The sequence below is a fragment of the Salmo trutta genome, chromosome 11, assembly GCF_901001165.1.
Source record: "Salmo trutta chromosome 11, fSalTru1.1, whole genome shotgun sequence".
Lineage (NCBI taxonomy): Eukaryota > Metazoa > Chordata > Actinopteri > Salmoniformes > Salmonidae > Salmo > Salmo trutta.
In genome coordinates this window covers 4,713,057-4,729,760 of record NC_042967.1, presented here as the reverse complement: position 1 = coordinate 4,729,760, position 16,704 = coordinate 4,713,057, and the positions used below count along the sequence as shown (strand labels likewise).

The window sequence follows — 16,704 nt, the reverse complement described above, 5'->3', positions numbered from 1 at the left end:
ACCAACGTCTGGGAAGTAATTTACAGTAATTTGCTGGTCAGGGACAGCAGACACACAGTCTATTAAGAGAAAAGCCAAACTCCAGTACCCCTCTGAGCCAGAAAACAGACAGTTAATCTCCCTCACACTGCCAGCCTTGGCCTGGACTCAGGTAGTTTACAGAGACACACTCTATGTGAGACTGTGCACATGGGCACTTAAGCTGCCCCTTGACTACGGCATGCATGTGTGTGTGTGTGTGAGTTGGGGTGATATTTTGAGTGTGTGCATGTGCAAGTTTAAGAGCACGTGTGTGTGTGTGTGTCTGTGTGTTTGATTTTCTCTGGCACACTTAGTCTAAAAAGTTAGTAGAGGTGCTGACTGCTGACTAACAGCGAGTAAACTGTAGGCTATACAAATAAAGAGAGTCACACACCCTCTATATAAGCTTCCAGTAATTTATTGGGTAAACCACAAACGTTTTGGCATCACTGTACCTTCTTCAGGGCAATGTCATGAATGTTTGAACCAGGTTATGTAGACAAACAGTGAAATTATATATAGTGTGCGACTCTCTGTCACACCTAGTAACACATAATTAGTTACACACCAACTTTTAAATAGCATAAAAGAAAGTGCTGAAAAACAAACAAGGCATTATTCCGAATCTGAACACATTCAATGTATTTTCCCGAACACATACAATGTAATATATTCTCCAAACAATAGATGTCGCTCGTTTGTTAAGTGATATTCGTTTTTACCTCGACGGGCACCGTACTCCCATGTTGTTTTCGTTTGTGTATGTTAGCTAGTTTATCATAATCTGAAGCTATGGCTGACTATTCAAAAGTGAAAACAACAAAACTTGTTTTGAAAGGACTAAACAAGGGGTGCGTTTATTCCTCAACATCGAATTCAATATTTGTTTGTGTAGAATATGGCGAATCAAGCTGGCTAATAATGCTATCTAGCTAGCTGTCATTCATTGACTGACCAGGCATCAACAGTTAGCTACTGGCTAATGTTAGCTAGCTAACTCTTTGCTATTTTATTTTTTTCCCCCCATTTCTAATTTGACCTTGCTAATGTTGATCCACAATTGTCTTGTAGAAAGAAGAAGAAGCACAAGGATAAGAAGAGAAAAAGAGATGATGCACAAGATAAACCTGATATTGTTGGTATGTTGTTTGCTGGTCAATCTATGCAGCTAGCTAGCTAGATATGTAACTAAACTGAAAATGGTTATTACGATATTCCACAAAGTAGCAAACAACTATGTTTTATTTCTGCTTTCTAGGTGGATGGTGGTGTATCAGTGGCTTTGGGGAGATTTCAGGAACGGTTGCAATAGAGATGCAGACTAATTCCTACATCCATGCCCTGGATACTGGTCTGTTCACAGTTGGTGCACCACATCAAGGTAAGAAAAGAGAGAGTTTCTTGAGCTAAATCTACCCAGTATTTCCTTTATAGTGCACCACATCTCATTAGAGCCACGTAGAGCTCTGGCCAAACGTAGAGCACAATAATATAGGGAGTAGGGTGTCATGTGTTTTGCATTAATGCATGATGATGCACACAATTTGCTGTATGCCATACTAGGTTGTTATGCTACTTGATTGGACAGGGGGACGTGTTTTGAGAGGCATTTGGCCTTTTGTTACATCACTGAGTCGATAGGGTTCATTTTGAAGTGTTGGTGATGATGTGTGTGGGGCGTGATCATAAAATGTTATGCTTGACTAAGTGGTGTATGGGAGCGTTGTACTGCCTTTACCCAGAGGCTTTTGTGGTACAGTCCGTTAGGCTTTCACCTCTGCACCGCTTGAGTTAGGGGTCGAGTCCCTGTTACAGCTCTCACCCTCCTGCTCCACCTGTAACCAGGGAGCAGTGAGGGAGGTTTAACGTAGTGGAACTTTTGATATGTTGACATACAGATTACTGTTTGAGACTTATGAAACACAAACAGTGGAAGAGATTGCAAACCACGGGTATCAAATAGTAGATGTCTGCACAATTCAAGACCTAAGGGTAAAATCCTTTTGAATTCACTCACTTTTTGACAGCACCCCGTTTGATTTGAACTAAACTTTCCATACCTATTTGTCCATTGTAGAAGGGCTCAGAAAGTTAACACAAATCTTTGGGGTAGGGTTACCCATCACAAGACATGAACACTGAGTAGCCTTTAGTTTGACATTATTCATCACAGAAAAACTGAAGAAATGCAGAATTTACATCATAAAAAAATTGCATAGAAAATAGCATAAGAAAACATTCACTTGGATACATAATACATGGCATAAACATACTGCAGAACACTTGGATACATACACTACATGGGCAAAAGTATGTGGACACTTGCTTGTCGAACATCTCATTCCAAAGTCATGGGCATTAATATGGAGTTGGTGCCCCTCTTTGCTGCTGTTGTTGGGCGATTAGGCCTGGCTCGCAGTCGGCTTTTCAATGAATCCCAAAGGTGTTCGATGGGGTTGAGGTCAGGGCTCTCTGTGCAGGCCAGTCAAGTTCTTCCACACCGATCTCGACAAACCATTTCTGTATGGACCTCGGTTTGTGCATGGGGGCATTGTCATGCTGAAACAGGAAAGTGCCTTCCCCAAACTGTTGCCACAAAGTTGGAAGCACAGAATCGTCTAGCATTTCAATGCTGTAGCGTTAAGATTTCCCTTCACTGGTACTAAGCCTAGCCCGAACCATGAATAACAGCCCCAGATCATTATTCTTCCTCCACCAAACTTTACAGTTGGCACTATGCAGTGGGGCAGGTAGCGTTCTCCTGGCATCCGCCAAAACCGAGAGAACGCGTTTCCACTGCTCCAGAGTCCAATGGCACCACTCCAGCCGTCGCTTGGCATTGCCCATGGCTGCTCGGCCATGGAAACCCATTTTATTAGGACTGACGGTTTTTACGCCCTACGCACTAGAGATCGACCGATTAATTAGGGTCGAGTTCAAGTTTTCATAACAATCGGTAATCTGCATTTTTTTTGGGACACTGATTACATTGCACTCCACGAGGAGACTGCGTGGCAGGCTGACTACCTGTTATGCGAGTGCAGCAAGGAGTCAAGGTAAGGTGCTAGCTAGCATTATACGTATCTTATAAAAAACAATCAATCTTAACTTAATCACTAGTTAACTACACTTGGTTGATGATATTACCAGTTTAACTAGCTTGTCCTGCGTTGTTAATAATCAATGCGGTGCCTGTTAATTTATCATCGAATCACAGCCTACTTGGCCAAATGGGTGATGATTTAACAAGCGCATTTGCGAAAAAAAGCACTGTCGTTACACCAATGTACCTAACCATAAATATCAATGCCTTTTTTTCAAATCAATACACAATTATATTTTTTTAAACCTGCATATTTAGTTAAAAGAAATTCATGTTAGCAGGCAATATTAACTAGGGAAATTGTCACTTCTCTTGCGTTCTGTGCAAGCAGAGTCAGCGTATATGCAGCAGTTTGGTCCGCCTGGCTCGTTGCGAACTGTGTGAAGACCATTTATTCCTAACAAAGACTGTAATTAATTTGCCAGAATTTTACATAATTATGACATAACATTGAAGGTTGTGCAATGTAGCAGCAATATTTAGACTTATTGATGCCACCCGTTCGATACGGAACGGTTCTGTATTTCACTGAAAGAATAAACGTTTTGTTTTCGAAATGATAGTTTCCGGATTTGACCATATTAATGATCTAAGGCTCGTACTTCTGTGTGTTTATTATATTATAATTAAGTCTATGATTTGATGTTTGATAGAGCAGTTTGACTGAGCGGTGGTAGGCAGCAGCAGGCTCGTAAGCATTCATTCAAACAGCACTTTCCTGCATTTGCCAGCAGCTCTTCGCAATGCTTGAATACAGCGATGTTTATAACTTCAAGCCTATCAACTCCCGCTATTAGGATGTTAATACTATTAGTGCCTATAAGAACATCCAATAGTCAAAGGTATATGAAATACCTATGGTATAGAGATAAATAGTCCTATATTTCCTATAATAACTACAACCTAAAACTTGGGAATATTGAAGACTCATGTTAAAAGGAACCACAAGCTTTCATATGTTCTCATGTTCTGAGCAAGGACCTTAAACATTAGCGTTTTTGCATTATTTATTTGAGACTAAATCGATTTTTATGTATGGATTATGTTAAGTTAAAATAAGTGTTCATTCAGTATTGTTGTAATTGTCATTATTACAAATATATATTACAAATATATTACACATTTTTGTCATCCAATAATCGGTTTCGGCGTTGAAAAATCATAATCGGTCGACCTCTACTACGCACTTCAGTATTTGGCGGTCCCGTTCTGTGAGCTTGCGTGGCCTACCACTTCGCGGCTGAGCAATTGTTGCTCCTAGACATTTCCACTTCACAATAACAGTACTTACAGTTGACTGGTGCAGCTCTAGCAAGGCAGAAATTTGATGAACTGACTTGTTGGAAAGGTGGCATCCTATGACGGTGCCACGTTAAAGTCACTGAGCTCTTCAGTATTGCCATTGTTTGTTTATGGAGATTGCTTGGCTGTGTGCTCAAATATTTTTTTTTTATATACACCTGTCAGCAACTGGTGTGGCTGAAATAGCAGAATCCACAAATTTGAAGGGTTGTCCATATACTTTTGTATATATAGTGTATTCCTGGACATTTTCTTTTGATGATGGAAAACTGAATTGTTAAAAAAAGATTAGGTCTACTTTGAAAATATGTAAGAGCTAGAGTTACAGGCTGACTACACCGCTCGCATCGCGTGCGGTGTAGTCAAATTTTGAAATCTATATTATTCAATTATTGCATCCACACTGCTCGGGCGCGCCAACGAGCGCCTGCGTTGCCAAGGGCTAAAATAGAAGTCAGTTCTATTTGTGACACAGATCGCGCTGCAAGTCCTGCCTCTCCCATCTCCTCTTTGGTTTATAGAGGCAGGTGCCCACGTGCCATCTCCTCATTGGTTATATCCACGTGGGTGACTGAAAGACGAACGAGGTCAGTGGTGGTAATGCACCTAATTTATGAAAGTTGCCAATCGCAATATAATGTCCAGAGAAGAAAAAGCCTAGTAGGAGGAGAGATGACTAGAAACGATTCGGTTGACCGTTTTATGTGTGGATTAATTGTCGGAGATAAGGACCTTGTGCATTTCAGGTAAAATAACAACTCAATGTTTATATCCCCGGACAAATTAGCTAGCAACAGCAAGCTAGCTAAATAGGACAAGTTAGCTAGCAAGTGCAAGCTAGCTAGCCGGTTTGGGTTCCGTGTTATTGTACAGTCTGACAGCAGTGGGTAGTGTGTTTTTAATTTTTTTTTTATGTATAATACGGGCAGTAATACAGGACAGTCTGTTTCTCGAAGCCTGGTGGTGCACTCACATCCCTTTATTAGATGGAGCAGATGTGTGTTTGAATGTGCATACACCTTGCCGGGTGCACTGCAGCCTGCTCTGCAGTGACTGGAGCTGTGGTTGGACTGCTCCACCTATGGAGATGATCCTCAGGGCCCTCCTCTGCACCCTGTCCAGTTGGGCCTGCTGCTTTTTGCTGCATCCAACTAACAGCACTCCACCGTATTCCAGACCAGTCCTCACCAGGGTAGTATAGACTGTGACCAGATCTTCAGTGGGTAGGCCATTTCTGTCAAGAACAGTCAAAAAGTGCAGGTGTTTTGAGGCCTCCCTCACTGACTGCTCCACATGTGTGTCACCACTGAGGTTAGAGTCTAGATGAAAACCAAGATACTTGGCTGTTGTTACCACTGGTGCTTCCTGTCCTCCTAGGATGAGTGGTGCAGGTTGTGGAGGGTCTCTCTCAAAGCATATCCAGATTTCCATACTTTTTCCCGTTCAGGAGCATGTTGTTGGATGTAGCCAACTCATCCAGCTGCTTTGCCTCCAAGCCCATGGAAGTGTCCTCCAGGATGCTGGTTAGTGGTATATGGCTTGGGACAGCTCCACATCATCAGCATACCCAGTGTCACTGAAGACAACTTTTCGGGTGGACATGTGAAGGAGAAACGGATGTGGTGAGACCACGCCCTCTTGTGGCACACCAGAAGTGGCCTCTGACCAGGGGCTAAATTCGCCATCATCCTTTGCCTTCTTCCGCTGGTGTAGCTGTGGAACCAGGCTAGTAACCATGGACACAGTTAAATGTCAGCCAGATGTTGCAGGAGCTTTGAGAGGGTAGTTTGGCAAGCTAATGCCTAAACACTTCTTAATCCCCTCATCTCTGTAGCATCCCGAGCAACTCAGCTGCTGAAATCAACTGTGATTCAAGTTGCTTGCACCAATGTTGCCAACCAGGGTATCTCCAACTTGGGTGGTCTGCACAACTCAAAACAGGTTGGCTCACTAAACTAAAGGCATCTTCATGCCTCAGAAAAACTAATTGGAGCGTAGTTTCAATTGGAACTTGATTTGCCTATAATCATCATACATTTTGATTATCATAAATGCTGGTTATAGTAAGGTTTGGTCTCGCAACTGGTAGCTTGAGCACACATTGTTTGAACATAAACGGCTTAAGTCCAGGCAGTCTGGTGTCTTGTTCAACCATTTTAGATGGCAACGTCATTCAAGTTGTCAGAAGTCACTCTAAAATGACTAAATTCTTAAATGATTTCACTTTGTTAAAGCCTTGCAATTCAAACTAACAAGATTTGAAATGAAGGAGATAGAAAAAAATCTGAAGTGGTCCTGTTGATTGTTCCCTCTTATAAAGTCATTTTTGAAATGCAAGCCAGCCCAGCATGTCGCTTGCATTTACTTAAATTGTCTGCATCAGGGCCTCTCGAGTGGCGCAGCGGTCGAAGGCACTGCGTCGCAGTGCTAGAGGCGACACTACAGATCCAGGTTCGGTCCCAGGCTGTGTCGCAGCCGGCCATGACTGGGAGACCCATGAGGCAGTGCACAATTGGCCCAGTGTTGTCTGGGTTATCCGAGGGTTTGGCCGGCAGGGATGTCCTCTAGCGACTCCTTGTGGCGGCTGGGCATATGCACGCTAACTTTGGTCGCCAGCTGTACGGTGTTTCCTCCTACACATTGGTGCGGCCGGCTTCCGGGTTAAGCGAGCAATGTGTCAAGAAGCAGTGCGGCTTGGCGGAGTCGTGTTTCGGAGGACGCATGGCTCTCGACCTTCTCCTCTCCTGAGTCCATACGGGAGTTGCAGCGATGGGACAAGACTGTAACTACCAATTTGGATATCACGAAATTGGGGAGAAAAAAGGGGTACTTTATTTAAATACACTTTTTTTGTCTGCAACGGATTCTGTAATCGGGCATTATAGGCAGAGCAAATGGAGCTGGAAATTGTCAGGAATGAATGAATCCCATAATAGAATGGAAGAAGATCCTAGTTTTCTCATGTTCCATTCTATTCTAATACGAAGAGAGCAAACCTTAAGAGCTGTAATGGACATTGCGTTCCATTAGCGTGGCTAGCCCGGCAAAGCGGCAGGCAATTTTTTTGTGTCATTCATTTGTGGAGAATAAGGGGGGGAACTCCCTAATTGTTTCCTCCAACTTCATTTTCTTGCTTTTTCGATGACCGCCGCATTCGATGGCTGCCTACGTGAAGTACCAAGCGTTTAGAACTCAAAACCAATTTTGTCCTAAACGGTATAAGATTTAGTGGCGTTTTCATTCTAAATCAATTTGAAATCACACTCTGAGAGAGTGGACATGTAAAATGAAAGGGAGAACTGAACTACTATGTTGTTCCAGAAGCTATTAGGACATTCATTTCTGCACAGCTTGCCGGGTAATGGTTTAGAGAGGAAGCTGGAATTGCTCCTCCACACACACACACACACACACACACACACACACACACACACACACACACACACACACACACACAACAGGCATTAATCCATTTCTTTGTCCTCTCAAGCATGTTATTGGATATCATCAATATGAATCCGGTGCTAGCTACGATTTATGGTGCCCATCCACTTGCAGACAATGAAATCATTTACAAGGAGGAAATGTATTGCACAGCTCTGTGCTGGGTTAGAATGCAACAAGGTAACAGGCAAAGATCCACATGAGTTTCATTGAACTAATGTCATTGTGATTCCTTGCCTCTTAAATGGATAGTTTTGCAGCACAACTTTTAAATTGGTCACGTGTTTTCATACCACCAAATGGTATTGTGTCTGGGGTCCACGATAGATAGCATCTGTTGCGAGTATCCGGACCCACACGGTAGGCTAAGGTGAAAACTGTAGTCCACAATCTAAAATGAATGGGAAAGATAGGCACCAACCATTTCATTTCGATAGTATGTTTATCGTTACAAGTTAGAGGGACATTGCCAACGTGCCGGAATCACATCTTTCAATCAAAGACTCACAGGCGACATGCTTCGTCTCCCCACCGTTAGCCCCACTGACTAGCAGGCCAGAGCCCCATTACACCAGACCCTGAGCCTCTGGCAAAAGGACTCGACTTGGGGGTGGAGCACCTAACCTAACTAGCCAAGCTAGACTAAATGGGAGTTTCCAGGCAAAGATTCTCTGCCTTAAGGCGAGACATGTTTAAGAAATGTTCAATAAAACCCATCCACCCTCCAAAGACAGAAACGCAGACCTGGGATTCAGCTCACGTTTTTTTTATTTAAGAGGGGAAAATGCGCCAGGAGATAAAAACATGAACCATTCCTATTCCCTTGGTGAGGCTCTAACTCGGGAGGCAGGCACATTTTAAATGAGATGAAAGAGAAATTGAGTTACAGGGAGAGAGAGAGATGATGTTTCTGCACTTTTATGGGATTTTCAGTAAGCAGGAAACCCATCTAGAATAGTTTCGCCTTCTCAAGCTGAGAAAAGCCCTCGAGGTGCTTAGTCACTGGATGCAGGAGACATTGTGAATACCCTCTGTGTAAACTCAAGGGTCACAGGGAGATATAGGCCTGCTTTAGGGGATGAAATATGATTAGACTATAACCTGTCTGACTATTGTGGTCTGAGAAACATGGAGGTATGTGAGCCTAGGGATTTTATTCGCTATCCCAATGCCCAAATGATTGCACACAGAGGTGTGGTTTCCCAATTTGCATCAATCTGTCCTTGAAATTGACAGACTTTCCCCCCTTTAACTTTCCCTAACGTTGTGAGAATCTGTGATGGTCACATCCTTACGGAGTGTTTCTCTGTATGATTAACTAGCTTCCTTTCATCAGTGGCCACTGATCTGGCAGGACATGATCTGGCAGGGCTCCCAAGTGGCTCAGCGGTCTAAGGCACTGCGTCTCAGTGCAAGAGGTGTCACTATAGTGCCTGGTTCGAATCCAGGCTGTGTCACATCCGGCTGTGATTGAGAGTCCCATCGGGCGGCGCACAATTGGCCCAGCGTTGTTCAGGTTAGGCCGGAGTAGGCTGTCATTGTAAATAAGAATTTGTTCTTAACTGACTTGCCTAGTTAAATAAAGGTTACATTTAGAGAAAAACATGATAGGTCAAAGCAATAGGGTAGAAATCCATCCACAACTTTTATCCATCACTGATGAAAGAGGAAAGGACACTAGGGCATGAAGCTATATTGGGCAGTAATAGTTGACATGTGAATATTCAGTATATTATACAGTATATTATACAGTATATACATCACATGCGACTAAGCAATTAGCCTATTAAAATGTTTCTGACTCCATAAAGATAATGAATATATACAAGCAAGCATTAGGCAATATTCCAAGCATATAGATCCTAAGGTTAACTTACAGGACAACGCATGTACAAAGAGAGGCCTAGAAGTCTAGGAAATGAGAATTGATCACACAACTTTCCTCCATGGACTGGATACAGGATAAGAGAGAGAACAAAGGCATTTCATTCCATTTATAACATCTGAAGGTGTAACCTTTCAACCCAAAACCAATCACCGTTAACCAATCAAATGATGCCAAGTTGACAGTAACCTAAACATGCCCAATCTCCACAGGTGATCATATCATTTTAAAGGCTTGTGTGGGGGATGAGACCAATGTAAATAAGACAGAGGACCATAAAACCTTTTTGGATATAGTAATTCAGAGTTCACTTTATACAAGATACATCCATATAGTTAGAATCAGAGTTATCCTGAGTGAACAGGTTTCAGATACCAAACATGGATATTACAGCATTATTCTATCATTAATTTTATAGTCAGTCCTCTTGATACTGTAAAAGAGATATACATTTTGGCCCCTTAGAGGGGGAAGGGCTGATTTAGTCCTTGAGAATTGTCCTTTGTTCCTGGACAATTTGCCATGCAGCTCCAGGTGACAGAACACAAATTAGGGCCGAGCCTACAAAGCCAGAGAAGAGTTTTGGAACTCAGGATAAGGATTGCCTGTAATTTTACATCGGTCAGGGTGGGTTTAATCTCTTGGACTACGATGACTAACAAGCAACAGTAGTCCCGGTGCTTTGCTTTCCCGTCGCTGATTATTTGGCCAGATCAGGATTGTGTGACGATGGTGCTTAAATGGGGGCGGGGATTTCAAGAAATGATTACAAGTGGAACATTTTCTGAAGGGGTGGAGCCTTTAGCTGAGAGTTTCCGTTTAAGGGGTTGGAGACTTCTCTAGTCTTTATAGCATCTGTTCTCATACATCTCACCCCAGAACCTACTCGAGCATCTGATGCAATTACACGAGATTTGAGGTCTGGGTTTCCGAGATTAGGGTGGGTGTACGCGATCAATAGCACCCAGCAGCAACGTTGTGTGTTTATAAATGACCATGAAGCGTTAGTAAAACGTGAAGGCTCTACGTCAGTGCGTCTCAAGGGTAGACCCGCTGCTAGAGGAAGTTATGCAAATGGTCTGTTTTCAGAATGACACATCGTAATTGTGCGCTAATACATCCGAGATCAAATGCATTGTATTGGCACCTCTGCGACAGATTTTCTTTTTCAAGATCACGAACCTGGCGAGAGAATGTGAGAAATGCTAATCGTACACAACGTCTCGACACTCTGAATGTTAAGTCGGCAGAGCCAAGCTCCCAAATGTTTGAAGTGATAGTAAAGAGTCATCTTGTTTTTAATCCTCATTAAACCAAAACGAAGGCTCCTCTGGGATGATAAAGAGAGAATGCTCTGATTTTTAGAATATCAATCAGCGATTCGTGACTCTAAAAGGGAAATGTTGTCTTTGATATTTTGCAGACGACGAAGGGCCAGACCCCCCGGAGCAATTCACTGCCATCAAGTTGTCAGACTCTAGGTGCGTATGAAAGGAGTAAATATCACCTACGCACATTTTATGTTGACTTCCTCTCCCCCCAAATCTGAATGGAAAGTGTATCCTGGTGAGTTATAATAGACTTCGGAAGAACACTTACAGTCTCTGCAGGTATGCAATTTTGTAAATACAAAATTGGATTTTAATTACAACGTTATAAAAGAGCTTCGCTTCTGTTGTTCAAATGATCTTTGAATAGACTTTGCAAAAGTTGTTAGACACTCGAATCAACTTGCCATTATCCAGGAATGAATTTTGTTCTCCCGTGTTTCTCCCCCCCCAGGGTAGCCCTGAAGTCTGGCTATGGGAAGTATCTAGGGATCACCTCGGAGGGGGTCGTGGTGGGACGTTCCGACGCCATCGGCTCCCGGGAACAGTGGGAACCTGTTTTCCAGGACGTGAGTGAAGCAACTGCCAATCAAAAAAAACGTCAAAGTCAATGCATACAAAGACTGTGATATAATGCCATATCTTATAGAATTTGTTGCAAAGTAACCCTAGATATAGATAAGGCTCGTTTTCCTTACAACTTGTTGCTTTGTTGATGCATATCGGAGAGAAAGCTTGACGCTCTCTGCATATAATTGAGCTTTTACCTCGCAAATGGTGTATCAGCATGAGGTGAAACTGATCTGTCAACTAATCTCTTCATTTCATTTCTGTTTTGTCTTCCATTTTTTTCCCAGGGCAAAATGGCTCTCATGGCAGCAAATAGCTGTTTCATCTCCTACAGTGAAAGTGGGGACATTGAGGCCAAGAGCAAGTTGGCGGGGGACGACGAGATGGTTAAGGTGATGTATATATTTCACAAGGTCACTCCATAAACCCCCCCCCACCTATAATATAGCAATTACATCACCATGGGGGAGTCTGAAGTTAGTGACGGAATGAAAAAACTAAATGTCTCTGAACATTAGGGGGGCCAGGATATTGCTATTCAACATGCAACTGTTTTGTGTTTTCCCCCTCTCTCCTTCTGCCTCTTTTAAATGATGATGAACAGATCCGGTCATGCGCGGAGAGGGAGGTCAAGCGGAACGACGACATTGCCGACGAGGACAGGGGCAACGTGAAGAACTGCGAGCTCAACTACGTGTATGTACCGTCTCTCTACCTATGTCACAGTGGCAGCAACATTTGCAGCGGTAATCATACATGGTGGTGATTCCATGCCCTCTAGTCTAGAGAGGTTGTTACCCCTGTTGTACAGCTGATCTTGTCCAAATTAACTTTATTCATGGTAAAGGTATAGGAAATGCAATGGCCTGCCCTATATCATGACAATGTTTTATGCATTTATGAAAAACTTGAACAAGCCCAACAAGGATCAACACTGAACTGTTAATCTAAATTACAGTACTGAAATTATACCATATACCAGTTCAGTAATGCATGCATCACAGTTAAAGGACAACTCCACCCAAAAACTATCTTTTGGTATTTGTTTCATTCGTCTATTGTTAATATAGTCCCAAAATCTTATCAGATTTAAGATGATGTAACTTTCAGAATCAGAAATCATCAATCAATCAGAATCATATGATGCAAACTGCATCATTCTGGCTGCATATAAACTTTATTTTGAGCAACTTAACATGTGCTCAATGGGATTGAGATCCGGGCTCTTCGCTGGCTATGGCAGAATGCTGACATTCCTGTCTTGCAGGAAATCACGCACAGAACAAGCAGTATGTCTGGTGGCATTGTCATGCTGGAGGGTCATGTCAGGATGAGCCTACAGGAAGGGTACCACATGAGGGAGGAGGAAGTCTTCCCTGTAATGCACAGCGTTGAGATTTCCTGCAATGACGACAAGCTCAGTCCGATGATGCTGTGACACACCGCCCCAGACCATGACGGGCCCTCCACCTCCAAATCGATCCCGCTGCAGAGTACAGGCCTCGGTGTAACGCTCATTTCTTCGATGATAAACGCGAATCCGACCATCACCCCTGGTGAGACAAAACCACGACTCGTCAGTGAAGAGCACTTTCTGCCAGTCCTGTCTGGTCCAGCTACAGTGGGTTTGTGCCCATAGGTGACGTTTTTGCCGGTGATGTCTGAGGACCTGCCTTACAACAGGCCAACAAGCCCTCAGTCCAGCCTCTCTCAGCCTATTGCGGACAGTCTGAGCACTGATGGAGGGATTGTGCGTTCCCGGTGTAACTCGGGCAGTTGTTGTTGCCATCCTGTACCTGTCCCGCAGGTGTGATGTTTGGATGTACCGATCCTGTGCAGGTGTTGTTATACGTGGTCTGCCACTGCGAGGATGATCAGCTGTCCGTCCTGTCTCCCAGTATCGCTTTCTTAGGCATCTCACAGTACGGACATTGCGATTTATTGCCCTGGCCACATCTGCAGTCTTCATGCCTCCTTGCAGCATGCCTAAGGCACATTCACGCAGATGAGCAGGGACCTTGGGCATCTTTCTTTTGGTGTTTTTCAGAGTCAGTAGAAAGGCCTCTTTTAGTGTCCAAAGTTTTCATAATTGTGACCTTAATTGCATACCGTCTGTAAGTTTCTTAACGACCGTTCCACAGGTGCATGTTCATTAATTGTTTATGGTTCATTGAACAAGCATGGGAAACAGTGTTTAAACCCTTTACAATGAAGATCTGTGAAGTTATTTGGATTACAAATTATCTTTGAAAGACAGGGTACTGAAAAGGGGACTTTTTGTTTATGTATTTTGAAAGTTATATATCTTAAACTTGATTGTTGACATGCAAAACATTTTGCGGTGGAATTTTCCTTTAAACTTCACCTACCAGTTCTCACAGTGGTGGGTGAAGCATTTTATGTAGAAAAGACAGCCAGGAAGGTGGAGGGGTTGAACACTATGACCTTCCGTAGACAGGCAGTGATTTCCCTCCAGTTTTCACCTGACAACCTTCTGCTCCGGCAAGATTTTGACAACTAAATCACAGGCCCGGATGCGCGAGGAGAAGGTGGGGAGAGCATAGGGGTGCCACTTCATCAATCCCACTCCCTTAAAATGCTGATTGATGGGCCAAAGCTGCGGGGATGGAAACGAGAACGGAACGCCGCAGCCGCTTTCACGGCCTGCGGCGGCCCATTAAGTTCTGAGGGCTAAGCGTGAACAAGGCTGTCATTGTGTTCCGTTTCTCCTCTTCCCCTTTCAACTTCGTTTTCCGTTTTATCTTCCCCCTCCATCGTATTTTTTTTTATTTTAGAGGAAAACACGGGGGAAATGGACTCATCATGTTGACGTGACGATAATGGCTGTTCTTGAGCCCGTCATCGTGATGTAGTGCTTAGCATCCCCGAGCGTGTTTCGCGAACCGAGCACTGTCCGTGAATCATAAACAACTGACAGACTGTAACCACGGCTAGAGGGTCTAAATGTCGTTAGCGCGCCTTATAAAAATCTATGCGTTTGTTTGCGGCCCCGTTGCACTCTGTATGTATCTACTTTCAGCACTGTTTACTTCAATGGAAATGGCACGGTACTTACGAGTGTAAGTCGCTCTATACACATTTGTCATTGATAATAGTAGCCCCAGAGAGTGCAATGTTATTTATATTCTCTGACATTGCTCGTTCTAATATGTTATTTGGAGGATTTGCGTTTTTGTTTTGTAACACTGCACTGTTGGAGCTAGGAACACAAGCATTTCACTACACTTGGGATAACATCTGTAAAATATCTGTAAGACCAATAAAATTTGATTCAGTGATGCTATTCTTTGTGTTTGATAGTGGTGTGACTGGTCCTTCCGTGTCTTATCATGAGGCTTTGTATGATATTTGTGTGTGTAATAAGTCTCACTGAACACGGATTTCTGATATTACAGAAAGAAATTCCAGAGTTTCCAGGACAGGCGGCTGAGGGTGAACGAGGAGGACAGCACCACACTGAAGATGGCCCGAAAAGATGGGAAGTTCCACGAGGAGCTGTTAGACAGGTGGGAGAACATCTTCATAAAGAGGCAAATCCTAAACAAATTTTCATTCAGTCTCCCATTGACATCAATTCATGAATAAGTGAAAATTATTTGAGTGGCGGTAGCTGCCCCAAACGAAACAAGAACACACAAACTGGTTTTATTGATCAACACATCCGAACTTCCTTTCCAAGAAATCACTCTGGAACTGGTGACATGACTCCTACTGATGGCTATTTTAATAGCAGGAGTCAGTCACATAACTGGTCAAACTGCCAACACCCTTTAAACCTATTTGCGCAAACCTGTTTCAATTCAACATGTTGCGACAAGCTGACTTGTCACATGATACCTATTTACATTGTGTGGTGGATAGTGGTGATGTAAGGACTAAAAATAACCACTTGTGACTTTTTATTTGTCCACAGGAGAGCCAAGATGAAAGCAGACCGATACTGCAAGTGAAGATACAAAAGTTTATGGATTGTCCACTCGTCTTTGAATTCCTTATATTGAAATCAAAAAGGCTTTTATTTTTTATTTGTTTGGCTGGCATTGATTAATCTGTTTTGATGTAACTTTTTATCATGAATAAATGTTATTTGGGTAAGAGAAAGTCAATTGTGGGATTGTGTAATTTCAATCCCTAAACCCCTTCCCTAGCTGGCTGCTCAGAAGACTGATTAGCTTGTTTCACTTGGTTTCCCTATGCGTCATCTCTCAGATAATAAACTGCATTTGTGGTTATGGTGAACTGGATTGTATTTCCTGTAAATCATTGCCAACATGCCTACCACCACTATCTTTGTTTTGACCAGATCAGCAGACCTGTCAGATGTTTGGGACAGTCCATTGATGTTTGTTTATTAGGGAATACGGTAGGGAAGAGGGGGGTAAGTTAAGCCAATCTTTGCTTACCGCATCACTCCATCAAGGGAAATATACACTGCTCAAAAAAATAAAGGGAACACTAAAATAACACATCCTAGATCTGAATGAAAGAAATAATCTTATTAAATACATTTTTCTTTACATAGTTGAATGTGCTGACAACAAAATCACACAAAAATAATCAATGGAAATCCAATTTATCAACCCATGGAGGTCTGGATTTGGAGTCACACTCAAAATTAAAGTGGAAAACCACACTACAGCCTGATCCAACTTTGATGTAATGTCCTTAAAACAAGTCAAAATGAAGCTCAGTAGTGTGTGTGGCCTCCGTGACCTCCCTACAACGCCTGGGCATGCTCCTGATGAGGTGGCGGATGGTCTCCTGAGGGATCTCCTCCCAGACCTGGACTAAAGCATCTGCCAACTCCTGGACAGTCTGTGGTGCAACGTGGCGTTGGTGGATGGAGCGAGACATGATGTCCCAGATGTGCTCAATTGGATTCAGGTCTGGGGAACGGGCGGGCCAGTCCGTAGCATCAATGCCTTCCTCTTGCAGGAACTGCTGACACACTCCAGCCACATGAGGTCTAGCATTGTCTTGCATTAGGAGGAACCCAGGGCCAACCAGCATATGGTCTCACAAGGGGTCTG

At 43.2% G+C, this 16,704-nt stretch overlaps 1 protein-coding gene across 1 annotated transcript; it reads left to right on the top strand.

Annotated features, from left to right (window-relative positions):
• The first annotated feature begins 703 nt into the window (after positions 1–703).
• Positions 704–15,780, top strand: LOC115202130 (protein FRG1-like). The gene is made up of 9 exons (XM_029766042.1): positions 704–872; positions 1,093–1,160; positions 1,280–1,402; positions 11,179–11,236; positions 11,538–11,652; positions 11,941–12,045; positions 12,258–12,349; positions 15,070–15,180; positions 15,588–15,780. Exons 1-9 carry the CDS (start codon positions 814–816, stop codon positions 15,622–15,624), a joined length of 768 nt encoding a protein of 255 aa, XP_029621902.1. The 5' UTR covers positions 704–813; the 3' UTR covers positions 15,625–15,780.
• Positions 15,781–16,704: the final 924 nt, after the last annotated feature.

Bases quoted from the DNA above. Each gene is read 5' to 3' on its own strand.
- LOC115202130 (XM_029766042.1), top strand. From the start codon at position 814: ATGGCTGACTATTCAAAAGTGAAAACAACAAAACTTGTTTTGAAAGGA. The intron at 1,403-11,178 runs GTAAGAAAAGAG...GATATTTTGCAG, and splicing joins AGTTGGTGCACCACATCAAG to ACGACGAAGGGCCAGACCCC. The intron at 11,653-11,940 runs GTGAGTGAAGCA...TTTTTTTCCCAG, and splicing joins GGGAACCTGTTTTCCAGGAC to GGCAAAATGGCTCTCATGGC.